Source organism: Bidens hawaiensis, unplaced genomic scaffold (assembly GCF_021521415.1).
Source record: "Bidens hawaiensis isolate Kalapana, Puna unplaced genomic scaffold, B.hawaiensis_p1.1 tig00031492_1, whole genome shotgun sequence".
NCBI lineage: Eukaryota > Viridiplantae > Streptophyta > Magnoliopsida > Asterales > Asteraceae > Bidens > Bidens hawaiensis.
The window spans coordinates 124080-135740 of record NW_027495316.1 but is presented as its reverse complement, the minus strand read 5'-3'; the positions used below and the strand labels follow the sequence as shown (position 1 = coordinate 135740).

At 35.8% G+C, this 11661-nt stretch overlaps 1 protein-coding gene across 1 annotated transcript; it reads right to left on the bottom strand.

Annotated features, from left to right (window-relative positions):
* Positions 1 to 8295: 8295 nt before the first annotated feature.
* LOC143582205 (putative jasmonic acid carboxyl methyltransferase 2) lies at positions 8296 to 10252 on the bottom strand. The gene is made up of 4 exons (XM_077064825.1): positions 10187 to 10252; positions 9519 to 9917; positions 8779 to 9051; positions 8296 to 8649 (listed from the first exon to the last, which is right to left on the bottom strand). Exons 1-4 carry the CDS (start codon positions 10250 to 10252, stop codon positions 8296 to 8298), a joined length of 1092 nt encoding a protein of 363 aa, XP_076920940.1.
* Between the last annotated feature and the right edge of the window lie 1409 nt (positions 10253 to 11661).

The following is an 11661-nucleotide window of genomic DNA, read 5'->3' as shown; positions in this document are numbered from 1 at the left end:
GAGAAGTTTCGAGAGCACGAGCAGTTTATGAGGAATCAAGGAGCATCGATTCAGAGTCTCGAGCGGCAGAAGGGGGAGATAGTCAGTCGATTGAACGAGAGGCCACAGGGTACGCTACCAAGTAACACCGAGCAAAACCCGAAGGGATTTGCAAAAGTTGTGACAACAAGGAGCGGTGCAGGGGCACGAGATGAGCCCGGGATTCACAGAGGTCTAGAGGAGGAGTCGTCGAGGAGCCTACAGTAGTTATAGAGGAGCAGGTGGATGAGGAGATTCAGATGGAGTCTCCACCAGCCCAGGTGCATCAGAGGAGCAGCCCAGGGAGTTCAGCACAGGTCGAGAGACAGCAGCTACCGAGTGAGCCACTGAGAGTCTACAAGCCCAAAGTACCATACCCCGGGAGACTCCGCAGAGACAGAAATGAGGAGCAGAATTCCAAATTTCTTGATCTTTTGAAGCAGCTTCACCTTAACATTCCATTCCTTGAGGCACTGACTCAGATGCCTAAACACGCGAAATTCCTCATGGATATCTTTCGAATAAGGAGAAGCTTGCTGAGGTCGCTTTCATCCCATTGAGTGCTAGCTGTTCTGCTGTCTTACAGAGGAAATTACCAGAAAAGATGGCCGATCCAGGGAGTTTCACGATTCCTTGCATCTTGAGTGATGATACGGTTATTCATGCGCTGGCCAATCTCGGTTCCAGTATTAATCTCATGCTGTATTCCGTGTATCGCAAGCTGGGTCTAGGCGAACCAAGGCCTACCAGGATGAGTATCTAGCTTGCTGACCGTTCTATGAAATACCCTCGAGGGGTGGTCGAGAACACGCTAGTTCGTGTCGACAAGTTCATCTTCCCGGTGGACTTTGTCATTCTGGACATGAACGACGATGATAGCGTACCACTGATTTTAGGCCGACCATTCCTTGCCACTGCACAGGCGTTGATCGACGTCTGCGAGGGTAAGTTCATTTTGAGAGTTGGGGATGAGAACGTCACCTTTGACGTTCGACAGTCACTGAAACACCCCAAGTCTGCGATGACTCCCTTTACTTTATTAATACCATCATGGAGCATGTTGGGGAGTTTTTCAGCGAGATCTGTGGAGGATCTGCCTCTGACACTCAGATTCTTGATAGGGACATTCCGGAGATTGAGATGGTTGCCATGACCGATCAGTCAACGGAAGATGACGCCGAGTCACATCACCCTGAGTCTGAAGTGTCTGCTGGGATCGTACGTGACGATCCGATGGACCGACCTTTTGTCGAGAGCCCCCTCCTTCTTTAGAGCATAAGGATTTACCTGCCCATCTGGAGTACGCGTTTTTGGACGAGGAGAGGAAGTTGTCGGTTATTGTCGCATATTCTTTGACGGAGGTCGAGAGAGAGAGACTGTTGAGGGTGCTTCGAGAGCACAAGGAGGCCATTGCATGGAAGATTATTGACATCAAGAGTATCAACCCTTCGTTTTGCATGCATAAAATCCTCATGGAGGATAACTATAGGACTGTCGTTCAGCCGCAGCGGCGGCTTAATCCGAAGATGCAGGAGGTCGTGAAGAAGAAGATCATCGAACTCCTTGATGCGGGTATCATTTTCCCCATTTCTGATAGTTCGTGGGTAGTCCAGTCCAAGTGGTTCCTAAAAAGGGTGGCATGACTGTCGTCACCAATGAGAGGAACGAGCTCATTCCCACAAGGACTGTGACCAGTTGGAGAGTCTGCATCGATTACCGCACACTGAATGATGCCACGAGGAAAGACCACTTTCCTTTACCTTTCATTGATCAGATGTTGGAGCGTTTGGAAGGTCAGCAGTACTACTGCTTCTTAGATGGTTTCTCCGGGTACTTTCAGATTCCTATTTCTCCCGATGACCAGGAGAAAACCACGATTACCTGCCCATACGGTACGTTTGCGTATCGACGTATGCCGTTCGGACTGTGTAACGCTCCAGCCACATTTCAGAGGTGCATGGTGGCTATATTTCATGACATGATCGAGGACTCCATGGAGGTGTTCATGGACGATTTTTTTGTGTTTGGGGGCTCTTTCGATCAGTGTCTCTCCAACCTTGAAAGGATGTTGGCCCGATGCGTTGACACCAACCTCGTTCTTAATTGGGAGAAGTGTCACTTCATGGTACGCGAGGGCATCGTTTTGGGGCATCGTATTTCGAGTGCAGGGATAGAGGTCGACCGAGCGAAGGTCGATACCATCTCTAATCTTCCCCCGCCCACTTCTGTGAGATCCATCCGGAGTTGTCTGGGTCATGCTGGGTTCTATCGCCGGTTCATTAAAGATTTTTCTAAGATTGCGAGACCCATGACCAAACTCTTGGAGAAGGATGCCCCGTTTGTGTTTTCTGAGCAGTGTTTCGACCCTTTTGATCTTTTAAAAGACAAACTCGTTAACGCCCCGATCATGATTGCTCCCGACTGGTCACTTCCCTTTGAGTTGATGTGTGACGCGAGCGACTTCGCAGTCGGAGAGGTTCTTGGACAGCGGAAGGATAAACACTTCCATCCGATTTACTATGCTAGCCTTACCCTGAATGGTGCACAGGAGAGTTACACCACCACCGAGAAAGAGCTTTTAGCTATGGTGTTTGCATTCGATAAATTCAGGTCCTATCTTCTTTTGTCCAAGACGGATCATTCTGCTATTCGTTATTTCTTTATCAAACAGGATGCTAAGCCACGACTTATCCGTTGGATCCTTTTGCTTCAAGAGTTTGATATCGAAATCCGTGATAAAAAGGGGGCCGAGAATGTGGCGGCCGATCATCTTTCACGTCTTGAGGGAGCTGAGTTAGGAGAGCCGGGGGTCATGATTAATGACCACTTTCCGACAGAGAGTCTTATGTTTGTTTCGGCTCAGGATGAGGGTTTTCCATGGTTCGCCGACTTCACGAATTATCTTGCGAACAGGTACTACCCGAAGATGTCTTACCAGCAAAAGAAGAAATTCTTTGCTAATGTTAAGTTTTCCCTGTGGGACGACCCGTATCTCTTCCGTATAGGTGCTGACCAGTTGATCAGGAGGTGTGTTGACGTTAAGGAAGGATGGCAGATTCTGAGCCATTGCCATGTTGGACCGACAGGAGGTCACCATGGTGCGAGTTTGACGGCAAAGAAGGTGTTTGATTGAGGATTTTATTGGCCTTTGATTTTTAAGGATGCGCATGCGTTTGTGAAGAGTTGTGATCGTTGCCAGCGTGTCGGCAACATCTCGTCGCGAAATGAAATGCCCCAGAATGCTATTCAGGTTTGTGAGGTTTTCGATATGTGGGGCATTGATTTCATGGGACCGTTTCCATCTTCGCGTGGGAACAAATATATACTCGTGGCGGTTGATTATGTCTCGAAGTGTGTTGAGGCCAAGGCCTTACCCACTAATGATGCCCGAGTTGTACTCTTGAGAAAACGGTTGGTTCGAATCGTCGGGATTGGTCCGACAAGTTGGATGACGTGTTGCGGGCCTTCCGTACAGCCTACAAAACTCCGACCGGTTCCACACCGTTTCGGATGACTTATGGGAAGGCCTGCCACCTTCCTGTTGAGTTAGAGCACCGTGCTTCTTGGGCCCTACAGAGGGTCAACTTTGATATATCTGCCGCAGAGAGCACTCGTTTCCACCAGTTGCACGAGTTAAAGGAGCGGAGAGATCACGCTTACGCGTAGTCATTTAGGTATAAGGAGCGGACGAAGGAACTGCACGATATGAAGTTAAAGGGTAACAAGCAGTTCAAGTGTGGGGATTTGGTTTTATTGTATAACTCCCGGTTGAGGTTATTCCCAAGAAAGTTGAGATCCCGATGGTCGGGACCGTTCACGGTCACTGAGGTCTTCCCGTACGGCACTGTTGAGATAGAACGGTCACAGACTGAAGCACTACATAGGAGAGCCGGTGAATGATCAGACGATCGAGGTATTCTACCTTGACTCGCTCTATGAGACGTAGACGTGATGGATGCATCACTCGGGAGACTGCCCGAGTTGTAGAGTTTGTATTTTTGTTATATTGGCTTCAAGATGTATAATAAAAGAAATAATTTTTTATTTTTGTGACCGGGATTTGGGACATATTTGTGCATGGTTTGGCAAGGGAATTTGATTTATTCTTTAAAGTCCCGGTCATTGCAACACCCATTTTATTGATTTTGATATCTCAAACCATATAAATTAATATGTTATGTGGATTAAGAAAATAAAAAAGTGTGTTTCATTTGTGTATGCTTTGTTGCCATGACTTGTGCATGTTTCATTAATTTATTTGTATATATAAAACTTTGCAACTTATTTGTATTTTTAGAGATTTATGAACAATAACTTCTCAGTTTTTATTATTATACGTAATACGTAATTTCAGTCATATAAACTATTTAGAGATTTATCAATTATACCGTTGTCATTTCCAACCCGTGATTTAAGATATATATATATATATATAGGGGATGGATCATGCGAGAAGTGATATTATAGGAAGAAGTGCGAGAAATCGATCTCAACCATTGATTATCTCTTATTTGTTCAATGCATTAATTTCTTTAATTACTCCTAAAATATTCTTCACATTAATTCTAGTAAAAAGTTATAAATTTGAATTATCTATTACCTAAATATAAAAAATGTATATGTAGGTGAATTGTATTAAATTGATCACCTACACAAGTAACATAATAATCTACACATAGCTCATATTCAATTATACAAATTGTTAGTTATTCTTATCAAAATGTAACTCGTATTTACCAACATAACTTATTTTCTCCTACACTAATTTTGTTTCTTTTATTTTTCACCAACACATAACTAATATTTACCTACACATATATCGTATTCACCTACACAGCTTGCTAGTTCATTTGTTTTCACCTACATATATATAATATTCATCTACACATACTTCGTATTTGCCTATACTTAAAAGATAGATTATAAAATAATTAAAATTATAAAAAAATATGATGTGTTCCTACATTGCGAATATTTTACAAGTATAGGTTAATACTATTAATTGTATCTGATATCATGAACAAGGTTTATTTGTGTAGGTTAATATTCTGATATGTATAGGTAATTACAAATGGGTAGGCTATAGCATGAAGTAAATTTGTATATATAGGTTATTATTATGATTTGTGTAGGTTAACATGAACTAGTTATTTGCACGTATATAAATATTGTGATTTGTGTAGGTGATAACATGAACTAGTTTTCATATGTGTAGGTTAATATTATGATTTGTGTAGGTATTTGTTTTTATGATGGTTAATATATTTATATTTTTTATAGTATGAGTATGAATGTTTTATTTTATGAAATTTTTAAAGATTAAATCAAATTAAAATATAAAAATAAATGTATAATCATTTGTAACTTAACATTAATTAGTATTAATTACTAAAAGAAATTCCTAAACTTTTTACTAATATACTTCTACAATTAAATAATTCAAAATTAAAAAGAAAACTTATGATTGGCCAAAATCTCTTCTCTTACTTCTGAAATGAACCCAATAATATATATATATATAGGAGTGATTTATTATAAGAACCACAATAGTGGTAAAAACTAAAGACCCATATCCATTAGATTTTTGACAAATAAGCATTTTTTTTCTTATTATTAAAAGGACAAATATGTAATTTACTTCATTTTTTTTTATGTCATCACCCATCATACTCAATTTAACTATTTTTTGTAAATTATTTTATTCTATTTGCTAAAATGATTTTTTAAGTCCCTTATATAGTCATATATATTTTTTAAATAGTTTAAATATACATGTTAAAGTAAAATGAAGATGGGAGCTGTGGATTAAATTTGAAAATAGGTGTTAGACATTTTTAGTTACTTTTATGGATACAACGAAGGAGAAAGAAATTAAGGATTATGTTAAAAGAAATTATTTTTATTAAAAAATATTTTTAAATCCTTTTATAAATCTTTTTTATATATTAAAAAAAATACAATTTCTCTGATTTGTCTATTTGTGTAGTTTGTATGACTTGTATAATTTCTATAATTTCAGTAATTTGTATATTTTATTTAATATATGTATTTTTTGTTGTATAATTTATATATTTTGTGTAATATATGTAATTTTTAGGTTGCGCTATTAAATGTAATTTAGGTAAATTTGTGTAATTAATGTAGATATAACTTGGTAACATATATAATTGGGGAAACTTGTGTAATTTGTGTATCTTTTTTAATATGTAATTTGTATTATTTAGGTAAATTATAATTGTGTATGTAACTTATCGCATATGTGTATAGGGCAAAAAAATAATATAATAAAAAAGTTGTTTATTTTTTAATATAATTAATATCGTAAAACTTTTTATATATACATATAAACGAAACATCCTTATATTTTCTCAAGCCACCAGATTACTTGATTTGTACATGGAGACTTCTCATGCATTTGACTCGAATTCACGGGTACGGTCACACCAAACCCAGATAGCCCTTAAACAGATTATAATATCTTATTAAATTAAAAATTAATCTCACCAAATATTTGATATTAAAATTCTATAAAATATGGATATACTAAAATTCTATAAAATATGGATATACTAAAAATTAATCTCACCAAACCCAGATATGTCCGTTTTTTTTTTAAGATATTATTTATAATTAAAAACAATTTTATAGTAAAAAAATAAGCGGACCATAGGTCTCACCAAACCAAATATCTTTTAAATCAGGTCATAGCATCTCAATTATTTGTGAAACTCTTTTATCATCATACTCTAAGTATATTATTAGCTTCCTTAAAATAAATAAAATTAAAATCCAAAAAACATATATAAATATTAGAAACGAATAATTTAAAACAACTCACGCAATAAATAGGGAGATAAAAACTATTATATATATATTATAGATATATACGCATGCATATAGTGTGGAGATAAAGTAAAATAAAAGGTATCGTGCAATTATATCAACTTAATTACTAGCTGTAGTTATAAAATCATTACGTACGTGATTTATAAAATAACTCTACTAAAACAAAGTAATTAATTTTACAATGTAAAATAATTACTCTAGTCAAACACGTAATTATTCTATTTGTCCATGTAACTACAATTTGTAATAATAGTTATTTTATATATAGAGTATTTATCTCGTATAACTAGCTAGAGTAATTATACTGTATAGATAGAATAAATTTATTTGTTAGCATGGTTATTTTATAAATAAAGTAACTATCATTTATAACTATAGTGATTATTTTGAAGTGTGTGATTCGATGCTTCAACAATGAAATTTAAAGTTACAGCCACTCTATTAATAAATTAATTATTTAGTTATAACAAAATTGTCATTGCGGTTTTATTATATTCGACTCTTCGCAGCATTTTCTTTTTCTTTTTGTATTATATTCATACCACATAGAGAAGAATACTAGAATAGTTTACCTAGGGTTATACGTGGTTCAGTGCGGCATTGGACTAAAATCAAACCGAAAATCAAAACTTCGGTTTTTGAAACTTTAAGACCGTTCGGTTTTAGTTTTTTCGGTTTCGGTTTTCGTTTTTGTTTCGGTTCAGTTTCGGTTTTTACCATTTGAGCCTTGAAAATTTTAGGCCGAGAAGAAAGTTTTTCGAAAATAATGAATTTAGGTAGAAATAATTTTGTTAATTGTTAACTAATAGACTATTATACATTTGGCCAAAAATTTATGAGTTACATATTTAATAAATTCTTATAAATTAATTAAAATAAAAACTAAAAAATAAAATCTAGAAATTCGGTTCGGTTCGGTTTTCGGTTTTTGTTACATGCAAAACCAAAACCGAACCTTACAAAAACATAAAACCGAACTGTCGGTTTTTGTCTTTGGTTTGGATTTTTTGGTTTTTTGGTTTTGGATCAGTGTATTCGGTTTCTTGTGCACCCCTAGTTTAGGTTATCAACAAAAACACCTAGTGGCTTCACATCAATTGGACATGGCATGGGAGAAGAAAGCCGGAGAAGCATCAGGGGTGAGGACAAGGCGGAGCATTAGGGTGAGAGAACCACCAGGAGAAGTATTGACCAAGCAATAACAGACCCAGAAAATTAATTTTTAAAGTGATACTTTTGAAGCGGTCTAGAACAGCTTCAAATCATATTCACACCATTTCGAAAGATTGTTTCTTTAGTAGTGACTTTGACACTTTTAACTAATAGAGAATACCATGTCATAAAAATAAAAGTTAGTAATACATAAGTGTGAATTTAAATATCTCAAAACATCAAAAAGCAAAGAATACACACTTTGGATCAATATATTAATTACTCATTTCTCATGAAAGAAATGACTAAATTAATGTACTTTAACTTTGTCTTCGAGAGGCAATCATCGATAATTTTCGTATATCTTCGAAACAGCTCATCCATCAATTCCGTCCCAAGATCAAAATGACTCTCTAACATTGGCTCCACCACAGCACGAATGGTTTTAGCCACTCGATAACCGCTTGATATATTAAAATCACTCTTGTCACCATCATCCCATTCTATCTCAAATGTCTCAGCACCATCGACTACAAATGATCCATCATACTCAACTTCACGTGCCACTTCTTCGAGGCTAGGTGCATAATAAGGAGCATTAAATGCATCAATCTTTTCCTTCTCAAGAAGTCCCTACAAAAGCATATGTATGAACTTATCAATAAGACTAATCACAACACCACTTTGATGACTTTTCCAAAAATGTAGTTACTCATTTAAGAAAGAGAATGGAGGGGAAAGAGAGAAGGATGGATAACACACATCTAAAGTAAGGCTCATCAAGGCGTTGCCTAGAAGCTCCCATTGGTAACAAGCCTCGTCTGCACATGGGTTTGGGGACCGTCGACCCAGGAATGACAAAACCATCCGACCCTTGCTAACCATTTCCTTAGCCCGTGACTTTAAAAACAACGAGAAATCCTCATGGAACTGTTGCTGGTACGCTCGTACGACGGTCATTGAGCTACTTTTCGATAAGTATAACTTCTCTTTATTCAAATGAGTTCCAGCCTTAGGTTTCAAACCCAATGGTACCTAAGTCAAATATCACAAGCCAATAGATTAACTATACCAACTATGACTATCAATTCATGTAAAGTTAGTATCGTACTATGTGGTTCCCATGCATATAGCATGTTACGATAATTTGGTAGAGTTTCAACTTTCAAGTGGACCATTTTGGTCTCTACTACTTATGGCTTTAACTTTTTGTAGTTGCATTTTTAAGATATATTTTTTTTATGACAACGAACAAGTTTTTTATGCATTTATAGTTGATACTTTTAGTTTCTTATGTCTGAGACTTTGCAACTACTTATTCAAACCAATGAGTATGACCCCAAGATCTTAATATGGCTGGCATGATACTTAGTTTGGTTATCCAAAAAAGGGTTTGCAACACAGCTTATTATGAGTTTTCCTTCTATTTCAAGGTGAAAAATTTGCGTAAAAATCTGAAAATAGTTATGTATATCAATAAAATAACCTATAAAGATACTAACCTGAGACAGCCAGTGGAGGCTAGAAGAAGAATGAACAAAGTGAAGACTTTGGGCTGGAAACAAGCTTCCATAAAATGAACCAGGCAAGCCCCAAACATAGCAATCTTCAATACCGTAATCTTTCTTCATCTTATTGTAAAGCTCTGGCAATGACTTAAACACATCGTTAAAGTCGTTACCAGGGAGATCATTCAGTGACACCCTTAGTTCAGGTACGGATAGACCAATCTGCTGGCTAACAACATTAACCGTATGGATTATCTTAGAGACCGCAGTCAGCGAGTTGGGTCCAGAAGAACACCCCAAGTCCGCAACTCCCATACTCTTGGGCTGCACCTCCAACATGATGCTAAAAATGGCAGATTCCACCATTGAACTGCCTACTGATATTATCTTCTTCTGCACTCAAACATTCATATTAGTTACATATGTTTCAGATTCACGAAAGAGTAAACTGTCATTTCCGTCCTTACACGGTTCGGTCACTTTTGCCATTTCCATTCAAAAACTTTTTTTTTCATTTCCCTCAATAATACCCTTTATAATAAAATAATATGTGTGTCTATATATAATACTGTCAATTACCAAAATACCGTCAAATCAAAGGGACCAAAATGGCAGTTTACTTTTCACAAAATATTATGCAATTGACGATATGAAGTGGTTACCTGAAGTTGTGAGTTTTTGGCATAGCTAGTCTCTCCTTCTCCTGTGTTCATGTGAAGAACATGCATGATTATAATGTGTGCTTGTCTTTCACTAGGCTACAGTGCTTGAGGTTGATGAAAATTAAAATACACATGAGGGGTATATATAGACCTGTTACCTGGGAACATGCGGTTCTGATTGTATAATATTTTTATCACATTTTAGTAACCAATATCTAATTCGGGCCTAATATGTCCCCATGTTTTGACTAATTTAACATCATTTATTAGTGAAAGGCAAAGTTTATTATAACGTCAGCTAATGTACGTCACATAAGTCAACAAATTAGGCATCGATTTACGTCTACTAAGAGCATTATCAATACTAAATATGTAAATGCACGCCACGTCATCTAGTATATTATTTCTTTTTCCTTCCACATATTCTCTTTCATCACTTTCTCTCTCATTCTCCCTCACAATATTCCAAATGCATGCATTTAACAAAGGATTTTTCAACACACTCTCTCTCTTGTTTCTCTCCTCCAACTCACCATCCAGGTCACAAATACACAAATATAAGCTAAATGCATTGCATTGGGTTTGATCTAATATTATTAAAGCAATCAGATTTTTTCACACTTGTTTTCTTGGTCAATTTTCTATAGATTCCAATATTTCATATATACTATCTATTTTCTTAAATCTTATGTTATGTTTTCCAAAACTGTTCTAAATTAATAACTTGTGTTTATTTTATTTATATGAGAATGTAGCTACCTTGCAAGATAATCATAAATAAGTAGTAAATGCATTTTGTGACTTTTGAAGTCAATTCAACCATTGTCTATTAATAATTAAGCCATAAAAATGGTATGAAATTAGACTATCAAATGTATGTACGTGTTTTAGTAAATTTATACAACCATAAATATATAAATAATTATGAAAATGCAATTTCTGGATTCATTAATCCATTGAGTATTGTCAATAAAAAATGAAATATTCAATTAATTAGTAAATGCAATTTGTATATATTTTCTAGCAAAAAACAAGGCACACCATATGCATATAATTATATGAATATGATTATTTACTTTCTTTATAATTTCAAACAACTTTCCATTGTAATGTAATTTTGTTTAATAATTACCTTACTTAAACTGATTCCAATCAACATCTTTGTAGTTTCCTAAATTGAGTATGGAAAGGTGGGCACTATATAACCTTACACCTTTATTGAATCATATGCAATATATAATATTGGTGGTTTAAACACTTTTACATAAATGAATTTCTAATCATATATGTCGATTCAAGTTAGCCGATAGTGTTCATATCCAGTAGAGTAAGTTGTGTTATTGTTGTTTTCCGTGTAATATTTCTAATTTCCATGTCTTTAGTATCTTTATGAACACCAAATATAAATAACCTACAATTGTCACTAAATTTAATAGTATTTGGTGTCTCGATTTTCTAATTTTTCTATTTTGTGT